The sequence below is a fragment of the Ceratotherium simum genome, chromosome 29 (genome assembly GCF_057802395.1).
Source record: "Ceratotherium simum simum isolate JZ-2026a chromosome 29, ASM5780239v1, whole genome shotgun sequence".
In the NCBI taxonomy this organism is placed as follows: Eukaryota; Metazoa; Chordata; class Mammalia; order Perissodactyla; family Rhinocerotidae; genus Ceratotherium; species Ceratotherium simum.
In genome coordinates, this window is record NC_141928.1 from 11,123,786 (window position 1) to 11,137,759 (window position 13,974).

Below are 13,974 nucleotides of genomic sequence, written 5' to 3' on the forward strand. Positions count from 1 at the left end.
ACTGTGTCTTCCACATCTCTTGACTCTTCTGTTTCTTCCATCTTTTTTGTTTCTCTGGTTGAGATTTGGATAATTTCCTCTGATCCATCTTGCACTTCACAAATTTTTTCTTCAGCTGTGACTAATTTGCTATTAAACTCATTTTTTGAGTTTTATGTTAGTTGTGATATTTATCATTTCTAGAAGTTCTATTTGGTTCTTTTTCAAACAATCCATTGCCCTATTTTCTATTTTCATGTTTGTTCTTCATTTCTTTAAACTGAATAAGCATACTTATTTTATTATTTATTATCTATCTGATAATTCTTATACCCGAAACTTGCTTTTGCTCCTTAAAGACACCCTTTGCTATTTTTGTATCCTTGTATGTCCATCTTTGACTAGTTTCTTCTCAGTATCCTTAAAATTATTTGTAGGAAATTCACTGAGCCCTAGAATGAAGGTAGTTTCACCCAGAGAGGGTCTGCATTTGCTTCTGCTAGACACCCAGAGTCACTACCATTTCAGCCGTGTCTTGGGGATTACCTAGGTGGTATGAATTTGGGGAGCAAACTTGCAAGAGGACTGGCTTGTAGTTACAACCCGCAGGAACTCTTTGCATTTTTTGTTTGTTTGTCTGCTCTACTCAGCACCGAGAAAATGTTCCTTGCAGTTCCCTGAGAGACTGGGCGTGGCGGGAAGGAAGACATGAACTTTGGTTTGGGTTTGTCCTTACACTAAGAGTGTAGCCTTTTGGGTTCCATTTTAACAGGGGTGGTTTTCCATTAGACTCCTGTCTTAGGCAGACCCTGAGCTCTGACTTCTGTCCCCTTCTCTGGATAAGACCTCTAAAACCTGAATTCAAGTTGCTCCATTGCCTCAGGGCAAAAGAGGTCTGGAGTCGGTTCTTTTTCTCTGTCCTGTCCACTGGTTTTCCTCATCTCTGACCTCCTGTCCTTGGAATGCCCCTGGGCCCAGTCCTTGTTCCTTTTCTTTTCTAGCTACAACTGGATCCCTTGATGCCCTTATGTAATTTCATGACTGTCATGAAAGTTTAATTACTATCTCTATGCTGACAGTTTCCAAATTTATATCTCGGGCCCAGACCTCTTTCTGTTACTCCAGACTCGAATATAATCTACCTACTCCACATCTCTAATTGGTAATTCTAATAGAGATTGCAAATTTAACATGCCCAAGACAGAATTCCTAGACCTCGTCCACCTCCATATCAGGTAATGGCCATTATGCTTTCGTAGTTGCCCCAGAAGAAATCCTTGGTTTCATACTTGACTCCTCTTTGCCTCACACCTCACATCCATTTCCAGAAATCCTCTTGGCTATAACTAATAACTCCAGAATCTTGCCATCTCTACTGCCGTCACTCTGGTCCATGCCGCCATCATCTCTCCCCTGAGTTGTTGGAGTAGCTTCCTAACTGGTCTTCCTCCTCCTGCCTCGCTCCCCACAGAGTGTGCCTGTACGTCAGATCATGTCAATTCCCTACTCAAAATCTCCAGAGTCTCCTCCTCTCACTCTGAGTAAAGGCTTTATGTATCTGCCCTCGCACACCTCCTCACTCCCCTCAAATGCCTCTCTGATCTTCTCTCTTGCCAGTCTCCCTCTTGGTCAGTTCTCTTCAGCCACATTGACCTTGCTGTTCCTCGGACGTACCTGGCAGTCTTCTGCTTAGCATCTTTGTGTTCTGTTCCCTCTGCCTTGAATCCTCTTCCAAAGATACCCACATTGTTCTCCAAGTGTTTGATCAACTGAAGCCTCTTAATAGGGTCTTCCCTAATTGCCCTATTTAAAACTAGATGCCTCCCCACCACTATTTACCTTTCTTTCTTTATTTTTCTTAATAATCTCTAGTTAGCTTCTCTATAGTTCCGTGTACTGTTCTAAGCACTTTACAAATATTAATACATTTAATCCTCCCACAACCCAATATGTTACTTTTATTATCCCCATTTTACTGATGAGAAAACCAAGGCACAGAAAGGTTAAGTAATTTGCCCAGGGTCACACACACAACTGGCAGGTGGCTGGGTTGGGATTTAAACACAATCTGGATGTAAAGTCTGTCCTGCTAACTGTATTCTATGCTGTGTTTCCACATGGAGCACTTGTCACTTTCTGTGATACTGTATAACATCCTTACTTTGTTCACTGTGGGTCTCTACCTGCCACCTCCACCCCCATCTAAATATCAGCTCCAGGAAGACAGGGTTATTTTTTATCTGTTTACTGCTGTATCCTTGGCACCTACAACAATGTCTAGTCTGTAGGTTCAATGAGTATTTGTTGAAGAAAAGAGATCTTTAAAAAGGACACTATATACTGTTTTAAAGTGGCAAGATGTTTGAAAGTCTCAGTTACATAGATAATTTCCTGGAAGAAAAACAGCTAATGGCCATAAGAAGGAGATCTGAAGAACCCAGTCACAGGGTGTAAAACAGGGGAAGGTGATCAAAGTTATCTCCCTTTCCCCACAAGAAAGGCTCCAGCCCTTCTGGGTTTACCAATAAATACTTTGAAATTTTTTTTTTTTATTTGTTTTATTTTTTGCCCCCAAAGCCCCAGTAGATAGTTGTATGTCATAGCTGCACACCCTTCTAGTTGCTGTATGTGGGACTCGGCCCCAGGATGGACAGAGAAGTGGTGCCTCAATGCGCACCCGGGATCCGAACCCGGGCTGCCAGCATCGCAGCGCACGCACTTAACCACCAAGCCACAGGGCCGGCCCACCAATAAATACTTTGAAACTTTTAGAATCAAATACACAATTCCAGAAAAGATCAGAACTATCCAATTCATTCTTTAGCAATTAGGCCACAAGACACTTGTATCATCTTAAGCATGTCCTTGGTCTTCTCGGAGCCTCTTTTTCCTTCTTGGTAAAATAGATTGGCAATACTGAGCCCACAGGATTGTTAAGATGACAGGGTAGGATCTGAGAAGGTGAGGATAGTCCCTGGAAAGTGGTTAGCACTCAGTAAATGACAGGAATCATTATGATAGTGACACTATTTCAAGACAAAAATAGCACACAAAGGAAAATTGTACTCTAGATTAGTTTATCGTTATAGATTAGAAAAATTTAAACAAAATACTAGTAATAGAGCTATTAATAGAATGATCTACCAAAAGAGTTTATCTGAATCATGCATGAAGGTTAAATATATGAAGATCAATTGACATTGTATATACTATATCAATAGGAAAAATAAGAAAAATCACATGCTTATCTCGATGGTCATTTTGTAAAATCTAATAAAATTCAGTACCAATTCTTAACAAAAAAACTCTCAGCTTATGATGAAGAGCTTCTATGTTAAGTAGCCAACTTTGTACTTAGAGTGAGAAACACTAAAAGTATTCTTAGTTAAAATAAGAAAGAAAAAGAGAATGCCTGCTGTTATCATTGTGATTAATCTTGTTTTAGTCCTGACCTGAATTTCATAACATTCTCGAAATAAAACAATAAAAAAAAGTTGTCCAGACTAGTAAGAAGTGTAAATATTGGAAAGAGACAAAAATCATTAATTATAGATGATACGATTTTATATTTAGAAAATCAAGAGGAATCACAAAAACTATTAATGTGAACACAAATTCAGCAAAGTAGTTAGATATGGGGTGAATATATAAAAATCAGGGCCGGCCCCGTGGCTTAGTGGTTAAGTGAGCGCGCTCCACTGCTGGCAACCCGGGTTCGGATCCCGGGCTCACACCGACGCACTGCTTCTCCGGCCATGCTGAGGCCGTGTCCCACATACAGCAACTAGAAGGATGTGCAGCTATGACACACAACTATCTACTGGGGCTTTGGGGGGAAAAATAAATAAATAAAATCTTTAAAAAAAAAAAAAAAGAATATATAAAAATCAATAACTCTTACACATGAGCTATAACAAGTTAAAATTTCTTCGACATATGTTCCATTTACATACATTTGCCATAATTTTTCTTAAATGTAATAGCATTGAATCATATAATCCACATATGGGGGCAATTATGAGACATTTCCAAAAACTTGCAAATAACAAAAATAAGATTATCCTATGGAAGTTAAACTACAAAATTAATTACTGAATGGGTCAGAATAGAGACATGTGAAACATCCTTTAAGAAACCATTTCTCAGGCCTAAAATTTAAATATAATCTGATAGAGGGGAATCAGAGGTCCCCACGGTCACCCCCAGGTTCAGTGATTCAGTAGGAGGACTCATGGTTCTCAGCATATAGTCATATTTACTACTAAGATTTATTACAGTAAAAGGATACAGAGCAAAATCAGCAAGGGAAAAAGGCACATGGGATGAAGTCCAGAGAAGAGCAGGTGCAAACTTCCAAGAGTCCTCTCCCGGTGAAGCCACACAGGATGTGCTTAATTCTCCCAGCAACAAGGGGGACACGGGTGAAATATCTGCCAGGGAAGCTCACTAGGGACTCCGTGCCTAGGGCTTTTATTGGGGACTGGTCATGTAGACACCCTCTGCCTGGCATGAACCAAAATGCCGCTCTCCTGGAAGGAAAGCTGGAGCAGGTGTTCAGCATAAACCATCTTGTTTGCACAGTCTAGGCGACGTGAGCCACTCTTATCAGTTCTGCTAATGGTGGGAACCCTCCCCAAATCTGTTTCCAGAAGCCAGCCAAGGGCCAACCTTGTAAGCAGGTCTTTCAAAGGGTAACAGGCCTGTTATGCTAACTCTTTCTACACAGTATTTAAAAAAAAAAAAAAAAAAATCGGAAGACAGGTTGATCAACAAGGAAAGCAAAGAAAAGGGAGACCTTGGGACGTAAAGAACAGCAGTGTCCATGTTAGCACTATCTGAGAGCAAGAGCATCGTGGCCAAGGATCCAGAAGGCATCTCTACAATGTGGAAGAATGCCTCAAGCTGCCTTATTGGAACAATGCTCCTTAATAGCGTTCAACTTACTCCTTTTGTTTTGATTACAAGAAATTTCTAATTTATCTTAATTATTTGTTTAATTTTTTTATATTGATTATTATTTTCAAAAATTTCAAAAAGGCATATTGTGAAATCTCTTCATCCCTCCCAATCCTAATTCACTCAGTTACTATCTCTCCATGTAGGTAATCACTGTTGTCTGTTTCTTGTTTATCCTTCTAGAAATTTTTTTTAAATGCATATAAAAGCCAAAACAGGGGCCGGCCCCATGGCTTAGCGGTTAAGTGCGCGTGCTCCGCTGCTGGCGGCCCAGGTTCGGATCCCGGGCGTGCACTGACGCACTGCTTCTCCGGCCATGCTGAGACCGCATCCCACATACAACAACTAGAAGGATGTGCAGCTATGACATACAACTATCTACTGGGCTTTGGGGGGAAAAAAATAAATAAATAAAATCTTTAAAAAAAAAAAAAAAAAAAAAAAAGGCCAAAACAAATATATAGTCTTTAGTCTTCTTAGCTAGATAAATGGTAGAAACATGCTGTGCACACTGTTCTGTATCTTACTTTTTTTCACTTAATAAGAAATGTTGGAGATCTTTCCATATCCATTCATAAATAACTTCTTCGTTCTTTTTTTTTAAAGCTGCATAGTATTCCATTGTATGGCTGTGCCATAATTTATTCTACTAATCCCTTATTGCTGATCATTGATTGTTTCCAGTCCTTTACTGTTACTAAAAATGCAAAAGGAGTAACTTTGGACTTATGGTATTTCACAGGTTTGAGAGTATATCTGTGGGGTAAATTCCTAGTTGTGGAATTGTTGTGTTAATGGAATATGCATTTGGATTTACTAGATACTGCAAAAATGTCTTCTAAAGAGTTTGTACCAGTGTATATTCCTACCCCCTATATATATGAGTGTTTGTTTCCCCATATATTTGCCAATAGTGTATATACTCAAACTTTTGGAAATTTTGCTAAACTGATAGGTTAAAAATGGTATTTTAGTGTAGCTGATTTTATTTCTCGTATTGTCAGTAAGGTTGAGCATCTTTTCATGTATTTGAGCCAGTTGTATTCCCTTTTCTGTGAATTCCTTGTTATCTTTCATCCATTTTTCTATTGGGTCAGTGGTCTTTTTCTTATGAATTTGGAGAATCTGTTTCTGTATTAAGGAGATTAATCCTTTGTAATGTGAGTTGCAAGTATTCTCCTCAGTTCATCATTCGGCTTTTGATTTAGTTTATGCTATATTTTACTATGCATAAGCCTTTGTTTTGTGTAACTGGGTTTATTAATCCTAATCGTAATAGTTAGGAAGATCTCCTAGGTTACAAAAATAACCCTTATTTTCTTTTGGCACGTTTATTGTTTAATTTTTTACATTTAAATCTTTGATGTATTGGGAATTTATCCTAGTGAATGGTGTGAGGTATAGAGCCAACATTTTTTCCTATATTGCTATCCAGTCTTTCCCACCAATTTGAACTGTCATCTTAGCATATATACTCAAGTCCTGTCTGTTTTGGGGTCTAATTCTGGACTCTTGATTCTGTTCCATTGATCTTCTGCCTCTTCAGTGCCACACATTTTTAATCACTGAGGCTTTATTTTATTTTTTGTGTGTGAGGAGACCAGCCCTGTGCTAACATCTGCCAATCCTCCTCTTTTTCTGCTGAGGAAGACTGGCCCTGGGCTAACATCCATGCCCATCTTTCTCCACTTTATATGGGACGCCTCCACAGCATGGCTTGCCAAGCAGTGCGTCGGTGCGCGCCTGGGATCCGAACCGGCGAACCCCAGGCTGCCGCAGCGGAGCACGCACACTTAACTGCTTGCACCACCGGGCCGGCCCCAATCACTGAGGCTTTAAAGTCTGTTTTAATATCTGATGAGTCTAGTTCCCCTTCTTTGCTCTTCTTTTTCAGAGTTTTCCTGGCTAATCTTCTTTTTCCATATGAACTTGAGAATTATTTTTTTCAGTTGCAGGAAAAAATCCGTGGTCATTTTTATTAAGGTTGGTTTAAAGTTTAATAAACTGATGTAATGAAATCTTTAGAATGGGTTCCTCTCTAAGAATATAGTATGTTTTTCTGTTTGTTCAACTCTTCATTTTTATCATTCAGGAGTGTTTGTAAGTTATTTTTGCTTTTATTCACTTCTTATTAAGTTTACTCTTGGGAGTTTTATCTTTCTTATTGTTTTGCCAGTTTATGATTTTTTTTTTTTTTTGGTGAGGAAAATTAGCCCTGAGCTAACCTCCATTGCCAATCCTCCTTTTTTTGCTGAGGAAGATTGGCCCTGGGCTAACATCTGTCCCCATCTTCCTCTACTTCATATGTGGAATGCCACAGCCCGTCTGCCACAGCTTGGCTCGATGAGTGGTGTGTAGGTCCGCGCCGGAGATCCAAACCTGAAAACCTTGGGCCGCCGAAGTGGAGCTTGCAAACTTAACCACTACGGTCCGGCCCCTAGCAGTCTGTGATTTTTACTTCCTGTGTAGATCTGCATTTAGGGAAACGAGATCCTTAATCATGCAAAGGGTATTCTAGTTTGAGTGTTAGTTTAATTCTCACTGTAAAGGAATGCATTGACATTTTAGATTTATACATCACTCTATGTGAGCAGTTAATATGATCCACAATGAGAGATGGATCCAGTCTTCACGTACAAGTAAGTCAGGTTCTAGAGCCTGTGAGACTGAGAGCCAGATCCTAGATCTTGGAAAATTCACCCCTGTAAATACTAGTGTATGTTGCCCAGTGGGGTGGCTCTTGGTAGATAGCCAGATGACCTCTCCTTGTAATGCTACAACCATGTAAATGCCTTTATTTAAAACATCAGTAGTTCACTTGGTAAACTTCATTTAAAACATCAGTAGTTCACTTGGTAAACTTCACTATTTTAAGAAAGTCTGTTTTGCATGGTAGTTATATATGAATGGCAGTCTCTTCAGCTGTTGCAGATGTTTCTGCATCTGCTTATGAGTAAAAGGGCCCAATCTATACACTAATGATGTGCTTTGGGAAATTACTGAGTGACTGTCTTTGGTCAAATCTTTAATGAAAGTTTTAAACTCTTATATATTACAGAATTTCACAAACTTATTTGGACAGCCACTAGTCTGCTTGCTTTCTCCTACAGCATATCCAAAAGCTTTACAAGGTATGTTCACCTGTTGTAGGTTGTAAATAAACGCTGTCTACCTTTTGAATAATGCTGATCTTTGTCTCTCCCACCCATAATGATCACATGTGGATTTATAGTGTTTAATGTGGCACGTGTCAATCTGAAATAAACCTAGAAGTCTTGCCAACAAACAGACTTGTTTAATCTGCTACCTTTGGGCCTTGAGATAATTCTAAAAGAAATAATAAATCATCCCTGAGAAAGGAGTGGTTTTAGTCCTTCACTGTTGGGGAACTCACAATTCATGAATTTTCTAATGTGTTTTGCAGATGTTTGTTTTGGTGTGCTTGTCTTCATCCGTGTAGCATGATTTCCTGTATCTTTGGTTACAGACTTTAGCCATCTTTTAAGAGCAAAAGATTTCTGGTCTAGAAAACGTCTCAGCCTGTACCTAAGAGTTAGATAACCTAACTGGCACAACTGAAAGGATTTCTTTTGTTCACTTTGTTACCTCGTATTTTTTAAATAAAAGAACCTCTTCTCAGTGGGCCAGAGAGACAGGTCAGTGTTTGGGCCATTTCTCAGATGGCCGAGAAATGAAAGACTTTTTGTCTTGAATAATATGTCCTTAATAAGCAAGCAACACATAAAACCCGATTCTAACTCGCAGTCATTAGGCTAGGTGAAATACTAAACAAACGTTGCCACTGTCTTGGCCGTCCTTGTCACTGTTTCACTATCTCCCTGACTGTGAATAGTGCGGTGTCTCTCTGTGGGAGATGGCATTTTACTGCTACTTCCCAGCCAGAAGTCCCGTCCGCTGACATAGTTTGACACAGGAAGTGATGGTCAGCGTTTGAATGCCTGAGAGAAGCTGGAGACTTTTCACCGTTGTTTTAAGGTAAGTTCTGCTATTTAATAGGGAAAAACATGTAGAAATATTATGTTCATGTTTCCAGAAGTCAAATTACCAAGGGATAGAACTTACCTTCAAACAACGGTAAAATTCTCCTGCTTTGACGACTTTGTTAACCTGTTTCTTATCATTTCTGGAGAAATGGAACCCCTTCCAATTAACTGAGAGTACTTTTTGTTATCCATTTGTCCTATCAAGATGCAGCTTTATTTAAAACTGCATTGTCTAATGGGTTAATACCAAGGCTTTATTGTGTAAAGGGTAAAAAAACAGACTCTAGAGGCACACTGATTGGATTTAAATCCAAACTCAACCACTTACTAGTTGTGTGACCTTGGGAAGTTACTCAGCCATTTTGTGCCTCAGTTTCTTTCCTATCAAGTGGAGATAATAGTAGTACCTACCTCATTAAATAATTCTGGGTATATAGTAAATATCCAATGTGTGCTGACATCGTTATTAATATGCTTAGTTGTAATATGTCCTTAACATTTTTTAGTTCAGTACCCTATTTTTGTGCTATAAAGCTTAGACCTCTAATCCCTTAAATGTGCCCTGTTTGGGCACAAAACTAGCAGATACCTAAGTATTTGGAATGTTAAATTCAGTTCCTGTACCTCTGGTATCTAAAGTCTACAGTTCTGGGGCCAGCCTGGTGGCGTAGTGGTTAAGTTCGCGTTTGGTGGCCCTGGGTTTGCAGGTTCGGATCCCGGTTGTGGACCAAGGCACCGCTTGTCAAGCCATGCTGTGGCGGCGTCCCATATAAAGTAAAGGAAGATGGGCATGGATGTTAGCCCAGGGCCGGTCTTCCTCAGCAAAAAGAGGAGGATTGGCAACGGATGTTAGCTCAGGGCTGATCTTCCTCACAAAAAATAAATAAATAAAAAATAAAGTCTACAGTTCTCTCTTTAACCAAGAGTTAATTCATTCATTCAACAAACATTTACTCAACATTTATTTGTCAAGTACTGTGCTAGGCACTGGAGATAACACTCTGACCAGACAAACACAGTTATATTTCTCACAAGAGCCAAATGTCCAGTAAAGATAAGACAGCCCAAAAGGCAATTACTGTAGGTGCTATTAGTGTTTCATAGGAGGAAGCACACATCAGAGGAACTCCTAACCAGCCCTTGAGGGTGAAGAGAGTGGGTGAAATGATGTCTGAAGTGGAGTTGGAGGGTATGTAGAATTAGATGGGGATGGGGAAGGGTTGAACAAGAGTGTTCTAGCAGAGAGAGAGCGTGTGAGCCCCGAGATGAGAGAGGTTATGGAACATTTAGAAAAATTAAAGTAGTTCCTGCTAGTTAAAGGGTGGAGTTTGGGATTGTGTGACTGAATTATGAAAAACCTTTTAAGATTTGTTAAGAGATTTAAATGGGGGAAAATGGTGTGCCATCAAAAGATTTTGAACAGAGGAGTAGCGTGAAAGAGCATTCACGTAACCTTGTGAAGAATGAATCGGAGAGGAGCATTGATGGAAATAGGCAGATGGTGGTGGCCAGAGCCGGGACAGTGGCTAGTTAGCTGGCTTCAAAAGATACTCCGTCAAGAGAACCAACAGGACTTGGTGATGGACTGGATGTGAGGGAACAAGGGAGAAGAAGGAGGCAGGTATGGACTCCAGGTTTCTAGCTGAGGTGCTGGTAAAAATGACGGTACTGGATAAAAAGCAGATTTGTGAAAGAACAAAAGGGGAAAGAATTTCCTTTCAATTTTTGACCTGTTGAGGTTGAGGTTACCTTTGAGAGTTAGGTTGAATATGGTAGTCTAGAGCAACTCTGTCCAATAGAAATACAATGGGAGTCACATATGTAATTTTAAGTTTTCTAGTAGCCACATTGAAAAAAAGTAGAAATAGGTGAAATAGGTGAAATTAAAGTTAACAATATATCTTTTTGTACTGAAGCTTTGAAATCCCATATGTTTTTTACACTTCACAGTGTGTCTCAATTTGGACCAGTCACATTTTAAGTGTCCAGCAGCTACCGTAGGACAGCAAAGTTCCAGACCTAAGGAGCTCAGTCTAGGCTACAACTAGAGAACTGGGAATCAGTAGGCATATGAAGGATAACCAAAGTTATGGTAGTAGGTGAGGTCAGCAATGTGTAGGGCCAAAGAAAGAACATGTTGGTATTTAAGGCATAGGCAGAGAAAGAGCAACTAACAAAGGAGAATGAAAAAGATTGGCGGTTCTAGTACTTGTCAGCTCATGATCCAGCACTTGCCATATTTGAATGAAATTTGTAAGTTAGAGGGGAAAAGGCAAAGGAATGTGTTTGTTTTCCATTTCTCTCAAGTTTACTAGGCTCTATCTTAAGCTCATTCAGCAGAAAGCAACGTACCTGGTATATGTTTTTGTAGTTCCATGCAAAATTTACTTTGTTGAATTATGATTTAATGATATAGCTTTAATTTTATACATTATCAGCATATTAAGATATTCCTCAAATGCATCTCTTATCTTTTGGAAAAGTGTTATTTTTATATATATATATATATATAACATGTTTGTTATTACAGATCAATCTCAACGAGGTAGCCTCTTCACTCTCTTTTTGAACAATCCTCTAATGGCCTTCCTATTTGTCTCTGGATTGTCAAGCATGCGTAGAGGCCTGTGGGAAAAGTGTCAAGAATATCTTCGAAAAATCAACCGCGACATTGCCCAGCTACTGACCCATTCACGTTCAATAGGTACCCTACTAATCTAACTCCACAATTAACAGAACGTACTGTAATGATTTAAACTGGCTTAAAATTGTTTAAAGTGTTTGAATTTTTAAAGGTACTTGTTGAAGGCAGCAACGTTGAGAAGGTTTTCCTGAACTTTTCTTCCCCTTTGAGATGTATTTTCCATTTAAGTGTCCCTTTACTGTCACCTTTCTCCTCTTTGCAGATCAGGCATTTCTCCAGTTTTTTGGAGATGAATTTCTCCGCTTGCTTCTCACAAGATTTATCTTTTGTTCAGCCACCATGAGGATGCACAAGATTTTTCGGGTAGGCAAAGAATGTTATTAAGGACCAATTGTACCATTTTTAGTATTTAAGAATCATGTATTGTATTTTACCTGTATTAAATAAAGCCTGAATAGATCCAAAATAATATTCACAAATTGAAATGTAAGGTATAAAGATGAACAATATAAGGCAAATCTGAGTACCTACAACCCAGCTTAAGAAGTAAAACATTTTCGTTACCTTTGAAGCCCTTCTGTGGGTCTTCCCTGATCCTGTCTCCCTCTCAAATGAAACTAAAATCCTGAATTTTATAATTATCATTTTCTTTTCTTTATAGTTTTGTCACATGTATTTGTATTCCTACACAACATATTGATGGATCCTTATTGTATGTATTGTTCTGCAACTTGCTTTTTTTACTCCCTATTACATTCCTGAGATTGAGCCGTGTTGATGACTGACTGTAGCTTTCATTCATTCATTTTCACTGCTATATAGGATTCTGTTGTTTGACTATATATCACAAATTACTCATCCATACTACTGATAATGGACATTTGGGTTGTTTCCATTTTTGTATTATTATAAATGATGTACTGTGGAATCTTCTTTCAGTTTCCTGGTACACATATATAAAGTTTTCTGTGGGGAGTGTACCTAATAGTGGAATTGTGAGGTCAGAGGATGGAGCCATATTCAACTTTACTAGGTAACGCCAGACTGTTTTGCAAAGTGGTTGTATCACTTTACACTCACACCAGCAGTGTGTAAGAGGTGCTAGTGCTCTAATCTTTGTCACACTTGTTTCAGTCATACTTTATGTTTCCTGTGAATCTGGTGGGTGTAAAGTAGTAGCTCACTGTGGTTTTAATTTTCATTTCTGGGATTACTATTGAGGTTGAGCAACGTTTCATACCTGTTATTCTGTGTTTCTTGTGAAGAGTGTGTTCAAGTCCCTTGTCTGTTTTGCTCTTAAGTAGCTGGTTTCTTTCTGTGTACTCATGTATTCGTAACACTGTTCATTGAGGTTTTAAAAATTTTAGCCATTAGGGGCCAGCCCCGTGGCTTAGCGGTTAAGTGCGCGTGCTCCGCTGCTGGCGGCCCGGGTTCGGATCCCGGGCACGCACCAGCGCAGCGCTTCTCTGGCCATGCTGAGGCCGCGTCCCACATACAGCAACTAGAAGGACATGCAACTATGACATACAACTATCTATTGGGGTTTTGGGGAGAAAAAAGGAGGAGGATTGGCAATAGATGTCAGCTCAGAGCCAGTCTTCCTCAGCAAAAAGAGGAGGATTGGCATGGATGTTAGCTCAAGGCTGATCCTTACTCACAAAAAAAAAAAAAAAAATTTAGCCATTATATTTTTTAATTCTGTAGGTAACATTTGGTTCTTTTTCAAATATGCCTGAACATTTTTAAAAGTCTTTTGTAAGTTTTAGTTTTAAAATATAGTATTTTATTATTGTAATTTTAAAACGTTAATTATACAGTGTGTACCTGTATACACACTATCTAGATTCTGCAGTTAACATTTTGGTGTATTTGCTCTCTCACATTTTGTCCATTTATCCATCCCTCTTTCCATTCATCAATTCGTCCCATTTTTTGATGCATTTTGAAGTAAATTGTGGGCATCAGTAGACTTTACCCCTCAACACTTCATCATGCATATAAATAACTGAAATTTTATATATATATATTTACTTCTTTTTTTAATGTAAAATTTACATACAGTGAAATGCACAAAACTGACGTGTACCATTAGATGAGTTTTGCCAAATACATACACCTGTGTAACTCAAACCCCAGTCAAATATACAGCAGAGCATCATTTCAGAAAATTCTCTCCACACCCCTTTCCAGTCAGTCCACTACCCATTACCCCAGAGACAACGCCCTTTTTATTATTATCACTACTGATTAGTTCCACTTATTCATAAACTTGAATTATACAGTATGGTTTCTTTTGTGTAAAATTTTGACCAAGCATATTGTTCTTGAGATTCATCCATGTTGTTTCATGTATAAGTAGCTCATTCCTTTTTATTCCTAAGTAGTATTTCA

At 38.9% G+C, this 13,974-nt stretch overlaps 1 protein-coding gene across 3 annotated transcripts in view; it reads left to right on the forward strand.

The window, feature by feature from the left end:
- SCAI (suppressor of cancer cell invasion) overlaps positions 1-13,974 on the forward strand; it is a 136,305-nt gene that overhangs the window by 105,846 nt on the left and 16,485 nt on the right. For all 3 annotated transcript variants that reach the window (XM_087419094.1, XM_004423444.3, XM_087419095.1), the window contains 3 exons: positions 7,994-8,066; positions 11,470-11,643; positions 11,846-11,946. In XM_087419094.1, the coding sequence (XP_087275220.1) occupies positions 7,994-8,066; positions 11,470-11,643; positions 11,846-11,946 (348 nt within the window). The remainder of the gene's footprint in view (positions 1-7,993; positions 8,067-11,469; positions 11,644-11,845; positions 11,947-13,974) is intronic.